The sequence below is a fragment of the Myotis daubentonii genome, chromosome 17 (assembly GCF_963259705.1).
Source record: "Myotis daubentonii chromosome 17, mMyoDau2.1, whole genome shotgun sequence".
NCBI lineage: Eukaryota > Metazoa > Chordata > Mammalia > Chiroptera > Vespertilionidae > Myotis > Myotis daubentonii.
In genome coordinates this window covers 10,588,346-10,611,353 of record NC_081856.1, presented here as the reverse complement: position 1 = coordinate 10,611,353, position 23,008 = coordinate 10,588,346, and the positions used below count along the sequence as shown (strand labels likewise).

At 45.6% G+C, this 23,008-nt stretch overlaps 1 protein-coding gene and 1 non-coding gene across 3 annotated transcripts in view; both read left to right on the top strand.

The window, feature by feature from the left end:
- FER1L6 (fer-1 like family member 6) overlaps window positions 1-23,008 on the top strand; it is a 129,946-nt gene that overhangs the window by 1,964 nt on the left and 104,974 nt on the right. The window contains exons 2-4 of one of the 2 annotated variants that reach the window (XM_059672788.1): window positions 13,228-13,266; window positions 16,841-16,923; window positions 21,644-21,764. In XM_059672788.1, the coding sequence (XP_059528771.1) occupies window positions 13,228-13,266; window positions 16,841-16,923; window positions 21,644-21,764 (243 nt within the window). The remainder of the gene's footprint in view (window positions 1-13,227; window positions 13,267-16,840; window positions 16,924-21,643; window positions 21,765-23,008) is intronic. The other variant, XM_059672789.1, reaches the window with a different exon arrangement.
- Window positions 2,222-2,328, top strand: LOC132220222 (U6 spliceosomal RNA). Its single transcript, XR_009449724.1, has one exon. It is a non-coding gene; the product is annotated as a U6 spliceosomal RNA (small nuclear RNA).

The following is a 23,008-nucleotide window of genomic DNA, read 5'->3' as shown; positions in this document are numbered from 1 at the left end:
TGAACATTATCATCACACACTGAAAGTTCTGTAATCAGTGGAGTGATGGAAAAGAAGTGTTGAACATTAAAAGGAGCTGTGATCTCTATGGGTTCTTTCATCATAGAATTCTAGAATTCTCTCTGTTGAATCCTTTTCTTTCATTTTCTCCTTGAACTAATTGAGTCTGTGCTTAGGTCTGGTAGGGTGGCGTGTTTTCAATTTTATACATACATACCGGCATTGCCATTGTTAATGACTCCGTCCTATTCCATTGTATATACAGAATACATTTGTGTAATTAGTCCCTCGCCAATGGAAACTTGTGTTATTTCCCATTTTTGGCGAATGTAATAATTCCATAATAAAAATCCCTGTCTATTCAATTTTGCCCATTTGCAAAGTTGTTTAATCTCACCCTCAGGATTAATTCCTAGAAATGAAAAGGCTGAGGTCAAAGTTTTAAAACATTTAATTCGTGTTTGAATCAGGCTATTAAAAGACGAGACATTCTGGAAGCTTGAGGTTTAGCTGGGGTTCCAGGAGTTAAAACTCATGGCACAATTATAGGACAGTGCAGAAAGTGTTCTGTAGAGAGCCGATGAGCGAATGTTGTCAGGTGAAAGGGTCACTGAGGCCCAGCCGATGTGGATCAGTGGTTGAGTGTCAACCCATGAACTAAGAGGTCACAGATGCAATTTCTGGTCAGGGCACATGCCCGGGTTGCGGGGTCAATCCTCAGTGGGAGGCATGCAGGAGGCAGCCAATCAATATTTCTCTCTCATCAATGTTTCTATCTCTCTATCCCTCTCCCTTCCTCTTTCTCTAAAAAATAAAATCAATAAAAACATATTTTAAAAAGAAAGAAAGAAAGGGTCACTGAGTGTTGGAAAAGTTTCAGAAAAAGTAGGTGAAGTGACCTTGCTTTGGAGTCCTTAAAAACAGCCTGGACTCTCATCAATGAAGGTTTCTCCCAGAGAGACCTGACTAAGGGCAAAGGGAGGGACCAGGTACTTTGGATCTCCACTAGTATTTGGTGAGTGCCCCTCCCACTTCTTTACTTACACATCCAAGAGCAGCCCAATTTTGATTTATTAAGTTAACTTTTTGGCTCTGATTATAGTAAATATGCTATATCTTGAAAATCTTCACACAGGCTTTTATCTTCATAGAAATCTTCTTTCAATGCTTTTCTCAAAAATTGTACTTGTGGTTAATAGCTGGTGGCTGGCTGGTGTTTTCTTACTTTATTGATGCCTGCATTATGCAAGACAATTCAAACCCTGACAAAAGAAAAATAGATGGCATTTATTGCCTCTTCTCAGTGTTCTACACTCGTCTTGGTTAGAGAGCTGAATTAGATGAGTTTCTGTTCTTTATGGAGCTTTACTTTACTGACTGCTACCATGTACCTCGCTATATCCCTGTGTTTCTAAAGTTGTTGTCTGATTATTTCTTTTCACTGTCTTTTTTTCTTTCTGGAAATGGATGCAATGCATAATGGGTGGCTTTATAAATTGCCACAAATGATGATAAAGGTTAGGCAAGAATATTAAATTCTCTATTTACACTTGAATATGAATCAAGGATGTTGTTGATTTGTAAATTACCCACTAATGAAACCTGGAAAAAAAAGTTTTCTCATCATCTCTACACATTCTTAATGAATACTTACCTTTGTATACAAGAGCATCACAGATGAATATTCCAACATGTTCAATTTTGGGGAGGAGAAAAACAATACTTAGATGAACTAATATCACAGCAGCCTGGTAGTGAAGTTGTTTATTGCTGGAAGATGGACCTTGTGTTTTGTTCTGTGCTTTTTTTTCCCTGCTCTGTACCTTGACTTCCTTTACCATTTATAAATTCTTCCTAAGGTAAAAGCCATAAACTTGCTTTCCCAGCTTCACTTACAGGTAGGATGCAGGCATGTGGCCCAGGCTGCACCAATCAGATGCTTGCATTTGAGATTTTAAATTGAAAGCTAGTGACACAAATAAGCAGGTGCATCATAGAACCATTCTGGTGAGAAGAAGAACAAATAGGCCTGTTTTCTGCGAGAGGGCAGTGTCAGAGGTTCTGACAGCACCCCCGGTTCCGGTGTTGTGGATGAACTGAACTGTCTGTATTCAGTGGGTCTACCCAGGAGCTGTCTGTGGTATGAAATAAATGGCCATTGCCCCTGACTTTGTAGTTCTCAGCCTGGTTATCTGGGCCTCCTCAAAAAATCTGAAAACTTGTGCTCGCTTCGGCAGCACATATACTAAAATTGGAACGATACAGAGAAGATAAGCATGGCCCTTGCGCAAGGATGACACGCAAATTCGTGAAGCGTTCCATATTTAAAAAAAAAAATCTGAAAACTATCTCATAGCCTTTAACATTCCTTTTCTATGTAATCTAGCCAAGGAGGGCGCCTATAGTTTCCAACTAAGAAATACAGTTGATACAACTGGAATATGAGGATAATGACAAGGAAATGAAACTCTTTCATATGTCTCTCCTTTCAGCTATTGAAAAATATCAGTAGAACAAAACCATTTGCCAGGTCATTCTTAGAGCAGTCATCATTTACTTAAGCTGACTCACTGTTGAGAACAGCAATCCAGAGAGAATGAAACACCCAGGCAGGGCGTTTCTAAGGGAAATGGAGAGTGACTTAATACCGGTGCAATGATTGGTCTGAGTTTGGAATTCATCAGTGGTCTTAGGAAAGGGGGTTAAAAGGAGAGATTTACTTTCTAAGAATAAAATTGCAACTCTGAGTTATTTATTGAAGAGTTTGCACAAAATTACTAAAGTTTGCCTGCAATCTTGAGTAAATGATACTCCGTCTCAAAGCTCTTATATAAGAAAGGGTGAATTGTAATTCTACTTTTCTTTCTAGTATACCTAGTGCTATAATTCCATGATCTCTGGGCCTAAAAGTGTCTGCTCACTTGTAGACAGTGACAGCTGATATCCTCATGTGCACCTTTGAGCTTCTTGTCTGTAGCATGAGTCAAATCTGAAGACAATGGAAGACCCTTGCTTAACAAAGGAACCAAAAAAGTAAAGAGACAGAAGCATTCTTTTGATGTAAAAAATTCTCCTTAGAGCCAGTCCTCTGCACATTCACTTGTGGTTTACATAGCCATGACTCAATTAAATGATATTATCTGCCCCAAGCCAAGAATTATTTTGTTTCCTCCTTTGGTTAAAATATAACTCACTCACATAGGAGCCAGTTAGTCATCATCATTGTAAAGGGCAAGGAAATATGCTACATCCCATCCCATTCAAATGCTCAGGTCATGCCACTCAGCTAGAAGAGCATCTTGTGTGCCATTAGAATTTTGTTACAGAGAATATTATCAATTTATCATCCTTCCCCAATCTTCTTAGGTAAGAGCTGGAAGCTATTTTTATTTTCTTACAAAAATTAAAGAGTAAGAAGGAGTTTGACCAGGCAAATAAAACAGCAAGTAAAAAGCAAAAACCGCCCTAGCTGGTTTGGCTCAGTGGGTAGAGTGTTGGCCTGCGGACTGAAGGGTCCCCAGTTCAATTCTGGTCAAGAACACATGCCCGGGTTGCGGGCTCGATCCCCAGTAGGGGATATGCAGGTGGCAGCCTCTTGATATTCTCTCTCATCATTGATGTTTCTATCTCTCTCTCCCTCTCCCTTCCTCTCTGACATCAATAAAAATACATTAAAAACAACAACCAAGACCCAAAACCAGGAACCAGTTCTCCTGACTCCCTGCCTAGACCCCAGGAGTCTTTATTTTGGGGATATCTAGGGTTGAATAAAAGAATAAAAGTAAGTGAATGCATCAAATGTAAGAGACGGTTATAATTTCTCACTTTCTCACTCCAGAGCAAATCCTTCAGCAAGTCCACAAAAACATATCTGAAGAAACATGAAACCCTAATTTGAAAGAATATATGCGCTCCTATATTCATTGTTATTTACAACAGCCACGATTTGGAAGCAGCCCAAGTGTCCATCAGTAGATGAGTGGATAAAGAAGCTGTGGTACATGTACACAATGGAATACTACTTAGTCATAAAAAGAAGGAAATCTTACCATTTGTGACAGCATGGATGGACCTGGAGAGTATTATGCTAAGTGAAATAAGCCAGCCAGAGAAAGACAAATACCATATGATTTCACTTATATGTGGAATCTAATGAACAAAATAAACGAAATAGAAACATATTCAGAGATACAGAGAACAGACTGACAGCTGTCAGAGGAGTAGGGAGCAGGGCTGGGTGAAAAAAAGGTGAAGGGATTAAGCAAGAAACCCCACAAACCTCATAGACAGACAACAGGATGGTGATTACCAGAGGGCAAGGGAAGTGGGGGAAATGTGAGTGGGTAAAGGGTGATGGAAAGAGACTTGACTTGGGTTGGTGAACACAATACAATATACAGATGATGTGTTATAGAGTTGTACACCTGAAACCTATTTAATTTTATTAACCAATGTCACCCAATAAAATCCACAAAATAAAAAGATAGGATGATAGTAAGTTGAAATATGGAGGAGGTAGTAGAGACGAATGAAGGCTAGAACTGGTCAGCCTTTGGAAGTTGGGGATCTTGAGAAGGCTGCCTGGTGAGATGCTGTTTAACATGCTCAGTCCTCACCTGCAAAACCTTTTCCTCAGCCCCTGCCCTGCACCGGGGACTGCCTTCCTCCCTCAGTGTCTGTGCGTCCCAGGCTCTTACACCACTGCCCGGCCGGCCCACGGGTGTTAACCTCCCCGCCTTCCCTGTGAGGTGCCCACAGGGTGAAGCCAACACTCTTTCCTTTCCTACAATGTCAAGAAGGGAAAGAGGAAGTGGCCAAGGGCAATGTACCATTTCCCAGGGCTGCCATACAAATGACCACAGACTTGGCAGCTTATACCAATAGCACTTTTCCTCTCACAGTCTGAAATCCAGGTGCAGACGGGACCTGCTCCCCCGGAGGCTCAAGGGGGAATCCCTGCTGCCGCGTCCAAGCTTCTGGTGGCTCCAGGTGCCCCTGAGCTGTGGCCACATCACTCTAGTCTCTGCCTCTGTCTTCACATCACCCCTCTCCGTGCCGTCTCCTTTTCTCTTTCTTGTAAGAACACTTGTAATTGGCTTTAGGGCCCACTCGGTAATCCAGAATGTTCTCATGCTGAGATCTTTAACTTAATTCCATCTGCAAAAACTGTTTTGTTTTTTTTCAAATAAGGGCACAGTCACAGTTTCCAGAACCTGGAAATACATTGGGGGGTGGGGGTGGGCACCATTCAACCCCCTACAGACAGTGAGTTCTGAGGCATTTGACTTTCCAAAATACCTTCTTTTTAATGTATTCCTTTTTTTCTTTATAAACTTGGTATCTTTGCAATAGCATCAGACATAAGTCCTACTGAAATGTCACAGAGCAGAGGCAGCAGGCTGGAGAGCCTGAGAGCGCAGGCGCAGCCTGAGGTCACACGGCCTCGGTTCAAATCCCAGCACTTACCAACCCCTCCGTGGCTCTGTTTTCCCATCTGTATGTTGGGCACAATACCAATACCTACCTCTGAGGTTGTTGTGGGTCTTAAATAGGATAATACTTGTAACAGCATCTAGAACTGACCCCAAGCAAAGTGCTTAACAACTGTTAACTGTTCTTACTATTATTAACGTGAGCAATAAGAATGCATTGCAGATGGGTAGGGGATGTGACAATGATGAAAGAGCCAGGTGGGGTGGCTGGATGGTGGCTAGAAAGCGCCCCGGGCTTTGGCACTGTCTGGAGCTACGGCTCCTTTGTGTCTTTACCTACCTGTGGCCACCTGACTGGGAATAAAACACATTGGTGGCCCCTCCTCTCAGGACCTGCTCTGAGCCGCCGTGTTTGCTGATCGGAGGCTTGGACTCTGGAGGCCAAGCCAAGCAGAGGGCGCAGAATTTCAAACAGATTAGGGAGCTGCTGGGCGAACGCGCAGGAAGGGCATTTCCCGGGAGGCGCCGCCCCTTGGGATGGGGCAGCCTGATAACCCACCCCCCGGGGCACTGCATTCTAGACAGGAGCCTTTCTCCTCCCGAAACTAGTGCTGGGCACGCTGCGCCTCCTGCCCTGCTGACCTGCCTTGGGGCCAAGAAGTTCGTGAGTGGGAGTGCTCAGGGCCTGGTCAGGAGCCCTTGCCCATCAAGGTGAGGCCCATTGCTCTGTTTCTTATCACTGAGCTCTGTCCGCACTCTGCTGTGGTCGGGCTGCCGGATGCCCTGTGGCTGCCGCTCCTCCTCTTGTTCTGAGAGACCTGGCTCACCATGGGTGAGGCACAGAGCACAGAGCCCGGGCACTGGGCTTCAGCAACAGCTGCTGTGTGGCTCTAGGCAAGTTCCCTGGCCTCTCTGAATGGCGGTGTGCAGCATCTGGGAAGGTGAGGGTTGCACAGTACCTTGAAAAGTTGAAAAAGGTCTAATTGATATTTGCGAGGCAGCACAGAGTGAAGGCTCTGACAGGCCAGAATCTGATTGCAGCTTAGGGCTGTGGGGTCTTAGGCAGGTTCCTTAACCTTTTAGACTTCAAGTCCCACATCAGTAGAAGAGATCAAAGCTTCAGCGGCTGTAGGGATGATGAAAATAGAAAAATGTATATAGAACCTTTAGCTCAGTGCCTGTCTCAGCCTACATGCTAATGAGCAGCAGCAATTATGATGGTCTCAGAGCACGTTGAAGATTGATAATTAAATAATAAAAAGGATTAAAATATTGAATACATTGTACAACAGAGAACTGTTTACTGGCTCAGTGTGGTCTAGATGGAAAAGCATTCAGCAAGCCCTGTGGAGATCTGGCTCTGTCCCCAGTGTGTCCCGTTTGTAGCTGGGTGACTTTGAGTAAGTTGCCTAACTTTTCTGAGCCTCGATTCTCTCGTCTTAAAATAAGAATAATGGTAGCTATTTTCTCTCATTTGCCAGGAGCTGTTCGAAGTGCTTTACATACATAAATTCACTTAATCCTTGACACTCTGTACAGAGGCAGGGAACCTTTTTTCTCCCCAGGGCCATTTGGATATTTCTAACATCATTCTAGGGCCATACAAAATTATCAACTTAAAAATTAGCCTGCTATACTTGGTCAGTCATTTAATTAGCTCACCCCTAATGCCTTGGCAAGGCCAGACCAAATAATTTCACAGGCCTTATATGGCCTGAGGGCCAAGTTCCCCTCCCCTGCTCTAGGAGGTAGGCACTACTTGATGCCCATTTTACAGATGACAAAATGGAGGCATAGAGAAGTTATATGGTTTACTCCAGGTAACAGATTATAAGTAGTATTATGAGGCCAAAGTTAGACCTGAGCCCGTGTCTTGCCCAGTATGCTTTGGAAATACCAATCTCCTTTCCCACACAGGGCCTCTGCTAGGGACTGATGTGTGGCTCCTGCTTGGGGAGGGTAAAATACCTTACAGACAGAGCATGCAGTCACTGTTTACCTCCCCAAGTCTCGGCTGCATCCCTGTTTCTGTTTAATGTGAGTGACAGTCACATTAAACTGGGACTTTAGACAGATACAGGTACGGATACATCGTGTTTATACGTAAGTTCACTGGACAGACTTCTCCAGTTCTGATTTTGCTGTAGCAGGCTGGGGACCAGGGAGGCCTTCCTCATTGTTTGTGCGGAATAAACTTGACTGCGAGTCTCCTGAGGCTGAGGCCCGGGACTGGGCATGACTTTAGACCCCTTCTCTTTGGTGATTCCAACTTGAGGAAGGGACAGATCTTGGACGCCTCTGCATGTCTGGGCCTCCACACACATTTGAACTCTGAGCTGAGGCTGAAAATCCATGGACAGTTACCCCTGGAGAATTGAACAGGACTGAGAGCGCTTCCTCCTCCCATGTGACAGCCTCAAACACCAGCTTTTGCAAAAGTAATTTCAGAGGAAACTGAGCAGAGCCCTCAAGAACATCTTGGTTGAGTGAGGGAGAGAGTTTGATGGAATTCTGTTATTTCTGAGACCCTGTAAGTCTCACACAAAAGCTCCCTCAAGACAAGCTGTTTTATCAGGCTTCTCCATCATGCCTTAAGAGTTAGGTTTGATTGCATAGGTTGATACATGAGCCTTCGGATTTATTTCCTTCTATGCAGGACATCAGTGAAAACTGAAGCGATGAATTTCAGGTGGGGATTAAAAAAATTGAGTTCATGTCTAGGATATGGATGACTGGAAGCTGTTCGTAATTGCATTGAATTGCCTCATATTTCAAGTTTTGACTGATTAGAGAGCTTCGTTTGTCTGCACTAATTAAATTTTTTACTCTTGGAAGTAATCAGTTTGAGGGAAGTAGATTTCGGTTGCAGGAGCCATGAAGGAACTCAAACATGCAAAGGAGATAAAATCCTTTGCAGCCCTGTCGGAGTGGCTCAGTTGGTGGAGCATTATCCTGTGCACCAAAAGGTTGGTGGTTCAGTTTCCAGTCAGAGCACATACCTGGGTTGTGGCAGATTCTATCCCCAGTAGGGGCACATACAGAAGGCAACCTATCAGTGTTTCTCTCTCACATTGATGTTTCTCCCTCACATTGATGTTTCTCTCTCTCTCTCGGTCCTTCCCTCTCTCTAAGCATGTCCTTGGGTGAGGATTAAAAAACAACCTTTGCAGATCATACTTGAAATAGTAGAGTTTTTTCTGTACAGTACTGAACTGCTTTTGCTTTTAACAAATATGAATTTCCTTTCCTTTTTTCCTTTTTAAGTATACAGAGAAAAGTAATTAGGCCATCATATTTAAACCTTTGGTGCATTTTATGTAATGCTCAAGAGTTGTAAAGGAAAGTGCTGTTGAAGGAGAAAGCTAATTTTTGGATGAATGGGATTCACGTGTATCTGTTATCAGTGAGCCTGGCCTGGGTGGAGAGAGGACGTGTTGTAGGAGTCTGTGCTTGCTGAGGTCTTAGCATTCCTGGAGGGTAAACAGGATAAATGGGCATCCAGAGGTCACAGTGATTTCAATAAACAGATATATGACCTTGATCCTTGATCTGGTTCCTACTTTTCTCCTGGGTCTCAGTTTCCCCATCTGTTGAATGACTAGGATGATCTTAATTAGTGATTTTCAAACTTAAAAAGTTCATTTATTACTCAAACTCCTCAATATGTAAAAACACTATCACATTGGAGGTTAAGGCTTCAACATAGGGATTTGGGGGACACAGGCACTCAGTTCATAGCATAATCTGAGACTGACATTGTCTTCGCTCAAGGTCATTGTGGTCATTCAATGAATTATCATATGAAAGGACTCTGACACATAGTGGATGTTGAGTACACGTGTACCCTTTCTACCCAACTCTTTTCTGCTTCCCAGGCCCTTATTCTTCTTTTAAGATCAAACTAGAGTACCACCTGCTCTGGATGCCTTCCTCGGCTCCTCTTGGCCCAGGCCAGTCATTCTTCCCGCCATTCTCCAAAAGCTCTTGGTACCTACCCATGGTAGCATTGCTCTTCTGTGCTTTTACCACACTGTGAGCACCTCTAAGGCCAAGGACCCTGTGAGATTTATCTCTGCCCACCGGGCCTATATGTGCTGGGGCACAAATAGACTCCATATACTTTTGTTGAATTTTCATCTAAGGACTGGTGGTAGAGAAATAACCAACCGATAAAAGGTATTTAGAGAAAGAAAAAGGAGGATGTGTTAGAAAAGGGAGTGATTTTAAGAAATGGATGGAGACCAGGGCTGGACGACAGCCAGAGCTGATGCACCGTTTAGCAGAGAATAAATGGCTCATCAGGCCCCAGGGAGAATAATTTCCTCTTCCTTCGCAGCTCCAAGGTAACTGTTAGGACAAGGCTTGGCAACTGAAGTTTTAGATTATTTTCTCCTCTCACTATGCTCCCAGTCTTGGAATGGCCTTAATGCTTTTCTGTCTGCTACAATACATTTTTTAAGAGAGGCAAAGAACTTCCAGTGAATTCTTGTGCAGCTTTCTATATGAATGCTCTATCCATGTGTCTGTCTGTCCATCTATCTATCCATGTATCCAGTAGTCATTGAGCCTTGCTATTTGCCAGGCATTATGCTAGATACTGAAAGTACGGATATAAACAGGCATGGTTACTGCCTTCAAAAACTCAGCATATAATAAAGGAGAGTGGTTGTTTTAGACGGTTATGATATATATGCTAAATGCTATAACAGAGATAAGAACAAAGTGCTAGTGGAATCCAGAAGAACAAGTGACTTGTTCCTCTTTGAGAAACTGGAGGACACATTACATAAAAGAAGGTAGTTGAGTTGGGCCTAGAATATAGATTATAGTGTTTACTGTTCAATATGGGAGGAGTCACCTTCAGTGGAGGGTCTGGAAGGAGAAAGGGTTCATGGGCAAAAGTGTGATGAATTTAGGAGGAGCTATCCATTGGGTGGAGTACAGTGTTTGGGGAGTCAAGTGCTGGACAGGAGGGCTGAGGCTGTATGGTGGGGAGCCCTAAGGGACAGTCACAGAATGTTGATCCTATTTTTTCATTTAATTAACATGTATAGGATATAGCATGTTAGTGTTTACAAACAGAATATCACATTTTTAATCTCATTTGATCTTCTCACAACCCTCTGAGAGAACTTAGTTATCCTCCATTTTACAGATGAAGAAAGTGAGGTGAAGAAAGGACAAGGATTTTCTCAAGGTTACATAATTAGCAGGTGGATGAGCTCATACTGAAAGCCAGGACTGTGGGTCCCAAAATCTATGCTTTTAAAAAATTAGACATTCTGTTGAATCATGGCATACAAGTGTGCTGCAGGATGCGTGAGATGCTGTGAGGAAAAGTCTCCATTTTCCTGGGGCAGAACCATCCTCCTACCTTGCCCTTGAACATTGGCAAAGTTCTTGAAGGACTGCCGAACTTGGGCTGGCTTCACACAGTGTGGCTCTGAATTATTCCTGAGTCATCCTTGATTCAGAGAAACCACAGGAGGAGGGAGTCCTTAGCATCCCTGGAGGTGCATTTCCGAGGCTCAGCTGACTCAGGTGAATATCAAGATTCCCAATGATAGTCTGTTGAGTTGGTGACATTTGAATTACGATGGGCAATGGGGCAGGGATGTACAAAACGAAGAACTCATAGAGAAATATCCACCTCCCTCAGTGAGGTAGCAGATTCCAAATTGCAGTGGGCAAGCACGAAAGGGTTCCCATGAGATTGGGAGTCAGTGCCCCATCCATTCAGGCCATTGCCTGGGACCCTTTGGACTCAATTCCTCCAAGATTGGGCTGATCCTATGCATAAGGAGAAAAGTCAACCAATTCTATAGCCTCTTTTTTTTTTTTTTTTTTTTTTTTGCCAGAATGGGGATTGAATGGAAGAGAAGTTGGGGTTAGACAATAAAGGTCACTCAGCCTACTCAAATATAACCACCAAGTATTCTGAGTTTCCTAAATTTCATTGTTTCTTCTGGTTATAAAATTATCTTTTGAGCTTTCTTTAAAAAATATAAACCTTCCCTTTGAGAAGACAGCACATTGGTTGCTGATTACTTAACCACAGGGGCCTGCAACTCCACTGCATGTTAGAATCACCCCGGGAAATTTCAGAACTGCTGAGCCTTAGCCGCATGGCTGACCAATGAAATCAGACCCTCTGGGCAGGGCCTGGACATGGTGTGGGGGACAGTTTTATTTATTAATTTTTATTTTTAAAACATTTGTATTGATTTCAGAGAGGAAGGGAGAGGGAGAGAGAGATAGAAACATCAATGATGAGAGAGAATCATTGATCGGCTGCCTCCTGCACGCCCCCTACTGGGGATCAAGCATGCAACCCGGGCATGTGCCCTTGGCTGGAATCAATCCCGGGATCCTACTGTCCACAGGCCCACGTGCTATATCCACTGAGCCAAACCGGCTAGGGGCGTGGAGGACAGTTTTAGAAAGCTCCCCTGTATGAGTCCGATGTGCAGCCAAAGTTGAGCATCACTGCTCTAAAGAAATAGATATCGGCCCTAACCGGTTTTGCTCAGCGGATAAAGCATCAATCAGTCTGTGGACTGAAGGGTCCCAGGTTTGATTCCGGTCAAGGGCATGTACCTTGGTTGTGGGCACATTCCTAGTAGGGGGTGTGCAGGAGGCAGCTGATCGATGTTTCTAACTTTCTATCCCTCTCCCTTCCTCTCTGTAAAAAAAATCAATAAAATATATTTTTTAAAAAAGAAAGAAATAGGATATCGAACAGGCAAGTTGTGATAGGAAGATCAGAGGGAGAGAGAAAGAAAAGTTTCAGTCTTGACAAAGGCAGGATGTCACACGAATTTATATTTTAACAATCTTCTGTCAAAATCACACTGTAGCAGCTCTTACTCTGTTTGGTGGTTTGCCTTTAATGAGTAGATCCCAGCCTGTGAAATCAGGTAAATGCACAGATGGGATATTTCCAGGAAGGGATCTCCCAGAGGGCACCAGGGAGAGGATCCAAGGCTCTCCAGATAACCCCAGGATGGCGGTAAAGCTTGGTTTTGTTTTGTTCTTAAAATTAACCTGTTATATGTAAATTAATTCTTTGGATAAAGAAATTTTATTAACTATATAATTAAACATTATTTTTTTAATTTTATGAGTTTTCACATGAATAAATTCACAAATCAGCCAATCCTTATTTTTAAGTACTGGGGGTTATGAGTGGCTTTTGAGGGTGAGGTGAGGGTGGCTTTCGACTTGTGTCCTGTGTCCTCTTAGGTGGGGAGGAGAGCAGTGGGGCCAGAACTGTTCCCACCCATTGACACAATTAACTTAGTGCTTTGTCCCGTGGCCTGAGCTGCTTCTGTTCCCCACTGAAGGTAGGAAAGGTGAGCCCAGTAGGGGCGTCTGGTGACACAGTGGACAGCCACATAGAGACCCTGCTTGCAAGCCATTTCCTAATCCCAGCTCCACTGAGCTATGGACGTGACATTAAATTAACTATTTGTAGGACCCTTGCCAGGTCAGCATGAGGGCTGGCGAAGTCATGTATCTAACACCCAGGGAGAAAAGCAGAGTTAACTTTATTGACACTTTCTGCAGCAGAGGAGCCTGGAGCTCAGAGAAGTGCGCCCCTGACCTAGTTAGAAAGTGTGTAGATGAGACCCAAACTCCAGGTGTCCAGCTGCTCTTTCCATGTGCCAGGCTGGATGCCCCTCTCCCCCCAGCAGCGAGGGCTCTGGGCTTCCACAGTGAGTGTCGCCACCCCGAGCAGATGTGCTGCAGCAAGTCTAACACATGCTCTGTTTCATATTCTTATTGTTGGATACAGATATCGGAGTCATGGTAGCTTTCACCCCGAGGAGACCAGGTTGGTACAGGGGTTTCTGTGTGTCTCTTGACTTACCTTGGGGTGGCCCTGGGAGGAGATTCAATAGATCCTAAACCAGAGAGGCTCAATCATTTTTTTGAAGTGGGAGGGTTCCCATACTGGAATCCTGGGCAGACTGGAGAGGGGAGTGTGATGGCACCTGCCCTGGTGAGCCTTCCTGATTTACTGGTGGATCCCAATATATGGACTGGAAATCCCCAACAACCTCTCGGTTGTAGAAATGGATAATGATAATATTTTCCCAGTGATAAATAATGGGAAGTCTAGGAGGTAATGTGTGCAAAATGGTGTTCCTGGCACATAGTGAATTTCAATACATTTAAAAAAAAACTTACACGCATTCCGGGAAATATTCTAGCCCATTTCTTTGTCATCGACAATGCAATCATTTGTAGCATGCTTTACATTTTACAAGCATTGTTTCCTATTTTAACCCTGTGACTTGGGTAAGAGATGTCCTCTGTCACCTGTGAATGACACATACTAGTACTCATGTGGGTTAAGCAACCAGCCCCAAATTCTAGCACTGAGAGTGGATTAAAGCTGGCCCTGAGCTGAGTCTTGTGTGCTGCCCCCTATTCCAGTGGCACGATCCTTCTGGGCTGGTGAGCTCTACTGTGGCTGTCATGGGGTTGAGGAGGAGAAATACATTTTATCAAGACTTTTCCTGCTTTGAGTCAGGCTGGGAATGCCCTTGATGACTGACTCACGGTTCGGGCAAACAACCTTGTGTGTTTGTGAAACAAACATCAACCCACCCAGGACAGCTGAGCTGGTTGTGAATCCTTTGGGCAATTGGAAGGACCTATGTATCTGGTTTCCTCTGCAGGGGGTCTGAGCTGTGCCTAGACCAGGCCTTCTCAGCGCGGGTCTTCCCCAAAGCAATGCAATCTCTGAAAGTGATTTCCAACATCAGCATCTCTGAAGCTTCCTTAGCTGCCTCTAGTGCACAGCAGGGCCAAGAGCTCTTGTTTCCTGAGGGTCAGGAGTGCCTATCTCTAAGAGGCCGGGACCCCTCCTCCTCTCCTTTCACGGCAGCACCTTCGGGCATGCCCAGTGCCCAGGCCCCGGCTGCCAATGGGAGGTGCAGAATACTGATGCCATCGATGATGAAGATGTTCCAAAAGCAACCTTCTGTGTCCCTCTGGTGGATCCTGGCATTTATTAGAAGCAACTTCCTGTTTGAGGATGGAAGTAACTCAGCCTTTCAAGCAGTCTGGGGAGACCATTGGCCAAGTTCCCAGAACATCAGATTCTGCCTCTGTGAAGTGATGATGGTAGTGAGCCCTGGGGGACCACAGTGGCAGGCCAGGGTTTGGAATGTGCTGGCCTGGGGGTTCTGCCTGGTAACTTTTCTTTGAAAACAGAACTATTATTGGAAATGTCCTTTAAGAAATTGCAGACAAAAGGGATCCCCCTTTTGTTTCTCAGGAGACTTGGATTACTGTTCTTATCACAGGATAATGGCAAATGAAAGGGGGAAAATGCTACCTCCAAGAAGGGTAGCATTTTTGTTTGCTTGCTTGTTTTTGTTTTTTTCTTTTTTTAAAATGTTTTTTATTGATTTCAGAGAGGAAGGGAGAAGGAGAGATAAAGACATCAATGATGAGAGAGGATCATTGATTGGCTGCCTCCTGCATGCCCCCCACTGGGGATCGAGCCCGAAACTGCGGCATGTACCCTGACCAGGAATTGAACCGTGACCTCCTAGTTCATAGGTCGGCGTTCCACATCTGAGCCATGCCAGCCGGCCCGTGTTTGTTTGTTTGTTTTTTAGCACTTTTCATATACCAAGCACTGTCCTAGGTGCTTTGCTTACTTCATCTCATTTTCACAATAATCCTGTTAAGTAGGAACTTTACTATTACCTCATTGTACCAATGGGGAAACTGAGGTTCAGAGAGGTATTTATCCATGTCTGGGTGGTTCAAGGACCCATTTTTTCCCATCCTACTGTATCTGTAGGTCTCAAAGGGCCCCTCAGGTACCACCTTTCTGACGTTAGGCCTCTTCACAATATCGTTTACCAGTAGTCCTCAGGCCTCCGCTTGCACACCTCCAGGAACAGGGAGCTCACCCCTCACCCAGTGCAGCCCATTTCACTATTCAGACAGCACCATTGTGGAGATCCTTAATTGATCATCTGGATCCAGAGAGAATATCAACAGAATAAACGAACAGATAACTAAATACATGAATAAGTAGAAGCTTCCTGTGTGTCTCCTAGAATCTTCTGCTCATTGGTCCTAATCCTATCCCTTAGCATAATAACAGGAATAACTAATGTTTATTGACCCACAGTATGTTCCAGTTACTATACTAAAAGCTTTACATTCATCATCTCATTGTACACGAGGACCCTGAAGCTTGGAGATGTTCAGTACCTGGTCAAGGTGGCAAAGATAGCGCTGGGGTTGGAATCCAGGCAATCTGACTGCAGAGTTCCTGATCCCAGCCTCTGCACCCTGCCCCTCCTGAGTCCTAAATATGTAAGCAAAACGGAAACGGATGGTCCCAGCACTCCTCTCACACTGCTCCAGGAATGCAGAAAGCTCTCAGAGGGCTGGAGCCTTCGCTGCTCTCTTCACCCCCTTCCTCCAGCCTTCCTTCTTCCTCTGCCCCCTTCCTCCACAGCTGCCCCACCAGCCTGCGGACTCTCCTCTCAACTGTGACTTCCCGTTCTCCCACACAGAGCTGGCTGCTCGCCACTCTCCCAGCCCCAGAAAGGGATTCTCTCAGGAAGCCAGCAGGAGGTCAGGATGCTCCTATTGTCTGATAGAGAAGTGGACTAGGGCCCTTCCCAGGGATGAGGCCCCCAATGGCTTCCCACTCAGGCTAGTAGTAACAATAGTAACCGCAGCTGACATTTAGGTCACATACTATGTGTCAGCTTAGCTGTGTACTTGCGGGTGACCTCAGTGAGTTCCAGGGCCTCTTGACCTTGGAAAGGGTCTGAGAGCCTGGCTCTGAAAGGGTGTTCATACTGCTCAGAGGAAGCAGCCGGCTCAAGGCCAAACACAGGTTAGAGCCTGGGCTCGGGGAAATCAGGCAAACCTGGATTCCGGTGGTGGTTCTGAGGCTTAGGAGCTGTGCGACCTTAGAAACATCACCTACCCTCTCTGGGCCTTGGGTCCTCCTCTGTAAGATGGGTAGGAGAGGGCGGCTGGATCGACATCGTGATTGAATGATGCCATTTGTTTTGCGTGGGTGACACAGGTGAGTGAGAATTGGAAAAATGCCAGCTAGTGCTATTAGTATTAGAATTGGGCCTCATGTAAGTGGGATTGTAGGTGCACTTCACGATTTCATTCTTTCGTTTTTATTTTATGATTTATGTTCAGATGGGGTTTTTGTGGTTTCTGCATGAGGAGAGCTGTCTGGATCCCTTGTTGGGTCATCCTGACACTTGTCTTTGGATCCTCATCCTGAGTGGATGAGGAGGCTGGCCGGCTTCCGGGAGAAGTCAGTGTATGCGCGTGTGTTAATTTTCTCCTAACATCTGAATGACTCAGCGTGACAATGACTGTGTTGAAGTTTTTCTTCTTCTTTTCAGAAAGGGGATGTTTGGGTTGAAGTTGAAGAAGAAGAAGAATAAAGCAGAGAAGGGGTTAATCCTAGCCAACAAGGCTGCCCAAGGTGAGGCTCTGGTGGGGGTGGGGTGGGGGGTAGCTGACTGCTACCCTGGGGCCTGGGGGCCTCACAGAGTGGACCCCTCCATGGCTGAGAATGGGGTTCACGCTCCATAAGAGTGAGGCAGGACATGCTGCCTGCTGGGTCTTTGGACCCTGCCGATCACAGGTGCGGGCCCAAGGCCGTCCACCCCAGGATGGCTGGTCACCTGGTCATTGGACCAAACGGGCAGGTGGACACCGCTGGGCTGGGGAAGGGGAGCCACGAAGAAGCAGCAGCTGGACTCAGGCTCCTGCTTCTGTTCCCATTTGCTCTGTGGCCCAGGATAAGCCACTTAGCAGCTCTGAGTCCCGGTTTCTTCCTTTGTCAAGCGGACATGGCGTGGGTTGCCGGGTTGACCTCACATGGCCACATAGAGAATCAAGTGAGATAGAAAATGAGAGCGAGCATAGCAGCTGCTATGGGGGAGGCTCTGTCTGTATTGTCCCATTTAACCCCTCCATCACCTTACCAGTAGGTGTTTTTGTCCTAGTTTTACAAAAGAGTTTACAGAGATGCAGAACGAGTGAAGTGCGGGGAAGGCCAGCTGCAGGACTTTGCAGGGCCCAGTGAAAAACAAAATGCAAAGCCAGTCTTAGTAAATGATTAAGAATTTCAAGATGGTAGCAGCAGAGCATTGAGCCAACTTGGAGGAAGTCCTTTTGAGCACAGACCCATGACATGGGCCCGCCATGGCAGGCACGGAGCCAGGAAGCAGTCACGTTGGGAGGTAAATTCAGGCTCTCTGGCTTTCTGTCCTTGCAACGGGCTACTTCCTTCTAAAGAGCAAGGCCCGAGTTACAGGGTGAGCTGTGCCAGCAGAGGCCAGGCCGGCGTACACTTGACATCCCTTTTATTGACTCACCTAGGAACAGCGGCTTCCATGACAGGTCTGGGGTGGTCCCGGGAGACTTCTGACAGCAACCAGTTCAAGGCCCGCTTTAAACCCCTGTCATCTCCTTGGGGGCCTCCTTCACCCTGAACTGCCATCCACAGCAGGTGTCCTGTAGCCCTTCCCCACCTAACTCCGCTCCTTGCCTCAGGTAGAACCCAATCTTACAATAAAATAACATGAAAATTATTCACACTAAAGGTGTTGGTAATAATGAGTCCAAGTCATCTGGGACGAGATAGGAGAGGCATTGCATTTGAAGTGGGGGACAAGGCTTAAAGCTTCATAGAAGTACTTGTCTATTCAGTTAAATTATAGGTACCAGGGAATGGGTAGAAAAGGCTGGGGGTCTTTCCTGGTGTCCTTGAAATTATGACACTGTGGTAGGTTCTGGAGACTCATCTTAAGTAAGGCACAAGGGCCTTATGAAAAATGATAATTTATTTAAAAATATATTTTTATTGATTTTAGAAAGGAAGGGAGAGGGAGAGAGAGAGAAGCACCAATGATGAGAGAATCATTGATCGGCTGCCTCCTGCACACCCCCTACTGGGGATCGAGCCCATAACCCAGGTATGTGCCCTTCACCCCAGGTATGTGCTCTTGACTGGAATTGAACCTGGGACCCTTCAGTCCGCAGTCTGATGCTCTACCCGCTGAGCAAAACTGGCTAGGGCTGAAAAATAATATTATTTATGACACATTAACTAGACCCTGATGCTTTCTGCTTTTGACATGCATCATTCATTACTCTAAAATGTAGATTCCTTTGCTCCTGTTTTACAACAGAGGTTCAGAGAGGGTGAGTGGCTTGCCCAAAGTCACACAGCTAATAAGTTTGAAGAAGTTGGCTCCTGAGCCCAGGTCAGTCTCACACCAGAGCCTGGGCTCTCTTACCGGCTGAGTTGCCCTCCAGTTAGGCGCCCTCACTGCTCAGGGGAGGAAGGAACAAACTGGCAGAGATTTGGGGCACTCGAACACAGGCGTTTCAAAGAAGCTGGCTCATTCTAATTAGAGTCTTCAGCCCACAAAGCAAACAGGGCAGAGAGAATTAGGCCCCTCCTAGAAAGTACATAGCGTCCGTCCTGCTGGCCAGGGGCCACCCTATAGGAGATGGCAAAACAAAGTCCAGAGAACTGAGTACACATTGGTCTTTCCTTGTTGGCCTGGCCTGGGAAGTTAGGACTTTTCTGGGTGAAATGTTTCGAGTTTGTCAAAGTCTGTAGCTCTTATATCTGCATATTTGGAGGCATACTAGGCCATGCCTTTATTTTCTAAAATTCCAGTTACCTTAACTCCTCCATTAATTAGTTACCCAACTAAAAGTTATTAGGATCGTCCATTCATTCATCTACTCAGCAGATAGTAATGGAATGCCTGCTGAGAGTTGAGCTGTGCTAGGTCTGGGTGTGTAATGGTCTAGAAGAGGGACAGCTCTATGTAGGACTCTTCCATATGCCTCTCCAGATCTATTCTGCACCTTTTCCTGGGACCTGTTCTCTATCCCAGGAGGCTAACCTCTATGGTTGCATGACCCAGGTTCCTTCCCCAGTGGGGTGTCCCAGCAGGAGATCTGAGCGAGGGAAGAGAATGAGGCCAGGATCGGCGTCCCTCCACTGAAGGGTGGCTGCTGCTCCTTGCAGGGAAGCTTGGCTGCACCTGACTTCTCTTTCTACACTCTGGTGGCTGTGCTCTCTCTCTCCTCATTGTTGGGGCCTCTGAGTGGTAACAGCTTGGCTGCTGTGAGCCCCAGAGAGCTGCACAACCCTATGTGGCTTTCTCACACCCACGCCTTTATAAAAAAAAGTCCTCAAATGGGCCATCTGTTACCTATGGGGGGCTAATGAGGTAACTGCATTAGAAGTTGAGGAAAGTAGCATCAAGATGATAGCATGCTAAAACGGAGACTATTGGGGAATCTGTTTCAGCGCCGTCAGAGAAGGGTTCTCTGTGGCGATAGCATTTAATCTGAAACTTCAAGGAAGAGAAGGAACCCAACAAGGGGTGGGCAGGAAGAGGAGGGATGTCTGTGAAGATAAATTCCATGCAGGAGACAGCTTGTTCGGGGAGAAGGAACTGAAATAGGCCTGTGTGACTAGAAAGCAGTGATGGCAGGGGCAGAGGGACCAGTGGCCCAGGAGGAGGGGATGGAAGCCAGACAGAGCAGAGCATCAGAGTCATAAGTGGACTTCAGCTTTCTTCTAAGGGCAATGGAAAACCACTGAGGGGTTTTAAGAAGAGAAGCAACACGAGGTGGATTTTTTGAGACGGTCACTCTGGGTGGTCCATGGTGAGTAGATTGGAGAGAACAGAGTAATAACTCAATAAATGGATGAATGCATGCACACAAGCTCTAGAAGACGCTGACTGCCTTTCTACCTCTGGGTCTGAGTCACCCTCCAGCATGTAATGTAGCGGGAGGGGGTCCACATTTTGTTACCTTCCAACCTTGGCATCTAACCTAGCACAGTGTCTGGCATATGCAGGTACCTAAGCATGGTCGCTGGAAACTTGCATGGATAACATTTGGTCCCCATCCTTGAGGCCTTTGTGGCCAAGGAGGGAGAAAGGCTTAATTGCTTCTGCTGCCACAGGAGCAGGCGGGCGCTGCCGTTCTTTCTGTGTCCCCGCAGGCTGGCTTGTCTCTTGTTTCCACAGTGAGAGGAGAGTCAGAGGTGACTGCATTCATCCCGGCATCCTTTCTGTAACTACTGACCACCACAAAGGCTTATGTCCATGAGCTCCTCTGACATAGGGGGCCCATTATCCCATCAATTATTTGATTTGGCACCGTTTTCCTTCGTTGCTGATTAAAATCAGAGAACCAAAATACATTAAAACTGGAAGGTGTTCAGAGACGATTAAGCTGACAAGTTTACCAGTTGGGTCCCATGGAGTCCAAGGTTCTGAGAAACAGCTTCAGAGGCGCCTGAAGAAGGGGCAGTAAGTTCCTGCGGGAGGGTCCCTGCCCGGAGTTTCACGCAATGGCACATAGAACAGCTTGGGTGAAATGGACTCGTGTTATATATTTGAAGTTTTATATAAAATTACATTTATGAAAGAATTACGTTGCTTTTAAAAGCTTTAAAAACACTTTTCTTATCTAATCCTTTTGTTTTATAGGCAAGGAGGGGAAAATGCCATGAACTTCTGAGTGACTTACTCAACTTAAAATCCACACAGTGAACACTCACCATGCACCTGGCAGATACTGTGCTAAGAGCTATCTATACTTAATTCAGGTTTCCTAACAGCCCTATGGAGTAGCTAACGCTAGCATTGCCTTGCTTTATAGAAGAGGAAAACTGGGCTGAAAGAAGTTAAGTAACTTCCCCCAAATCTTGGAGCCAGAAAGTGACAGAGCTGAGATTTGAACCCAGACCTTTTGGAGTTAGGTCTTTGAACCACACCATGTCAGAGCCTCTTTGTGTAAGAGATTGTTCTATCCAGTCTTTACTTTTTGCCGAAAACCTGGTTGAAAAGTGGTTCTCAAGATTTGCTACACAATAGAATGACCTGGGGAATTAAAGACAAATTGACATCCCAGATAAATTAAATCAGAATCCTTCTGGTGAGGGAGGAGGTGTTATAAAGAATCTGTTGGGTATCTATTCATGAAAATAGTCTTAACACATGTATTCGTTTCCTATGACTGTGGTAACAAATACCACACACTAAGGCTGTATCTAATGGTTCCCTTGTATCTCTGTGGCACGGCACTGGACACAGAATGGAGGCTCAGGTCACTACTACATGTATATTTAACAGGGTTTTCTTCCTTTTTTGCTCCCCTAGATGGTCAAGGTGAAGCAGAAGCACCACAGGAGGGCCCTTCTCCCCAGGAAGGACTGAGAGGAGATTTGATTTATGATGATGCGTCCATCACTCCTGTCCCCACAGCTCCTCCAAAGAGAAGGTATAGTGTTGATGCAGGCAGTGAGCACACGTTTGGGAGCCCCTCCCCTGTGCCAAGTACCCCTGCAGGCTCGAGGGGACAGAGAATAGCACCTAGTCACTGCCTGCAAGGAGCCAAAGGCCTAAGGAAGACCGGGTGCCGTGTCCTCATGTCCGGCTTTCTCTGTGGCCTCTTGATCCCGGCCTACCTTCAGCAGGCCAGGGTCCTGGCTGTACCAGGTTCCAGTCTTAAATCCCCTGAGTTAAGGTCCTCATGTCCCTTACAGTTCAGGAACGGCAGCAGCAACAGGAGACAGATTCAGGAGCTGCCCTTCACCTGCTCTTGAATTCATCAATACCCTAGATGTCTTAGCTTCGTGTCTGTCCTAAATGAAAAGGTGGTTCTTAGGCAACCCAGCTAAAAAGTCAGAACAAACTGGCCTTCTGCATGAGATTTGTGGTATCAGTCAGCTATTGATGTTTCCAAATAACCCCTAAATTCAGGGGTTTCATATAATCAACATTAATGATTGTTCATGAGTCTACCAATTAATTAAGTAGATTTATTGGTGCCAGATAGTCTCAGATACATCACTTACGTATCTATGGCCATTTGTCAGCTCTGCTGATGTTAGTCTGAGGGGTGGCTGGTGGTAGGCTGGTCCAGATTTGCCTCAGCTAGGACCACCAGGCTCTCCATGTGGTGTCAGATCCCCCAACAGGCTAATCTGAGCTTGTTGCAATGGGGGTGATGGCAGAATTCCGAGAGAAAGTGGAAGTACACAGGTCTCTCGAGGCCTAGGTATAGAATCGGCAAGTCATTTCTGCTGCATTCTATTGGCCAATGCAGATCACAATACCAGCCCATATCAGAGGACACTGTTTTAGGGCAAAGAGCATGGATGTAAGGAAGCCAGTAGTTGGAACTATCAATGCGTTCAGTGTACCATGTTTGTTTATGTCAGTTTCTTACTCATGGTAATTCTTCATGCCATCCCATCTTTTTTTTTCTCAAAGAAAATTAGTGCTTCCCTGTGTGGCAGATCCTGAGTTGTTATTACAAGGCTGTGGCAGGAAGGCAGTGTATGTATGTAACGGGCAGAGGTGGGTGACCAGTGGAAAAGGGAGAAGGTGCTATCTCAGAGGTTGACCTTTAACAGAAGACATGAAATTTTTATGAACATACTGCAATATCCCCTCCCCCATACACTGCACCATGACAACCACCCCCAAGCCCTGAATAGGGGAAATGTCAATTATTTTTAA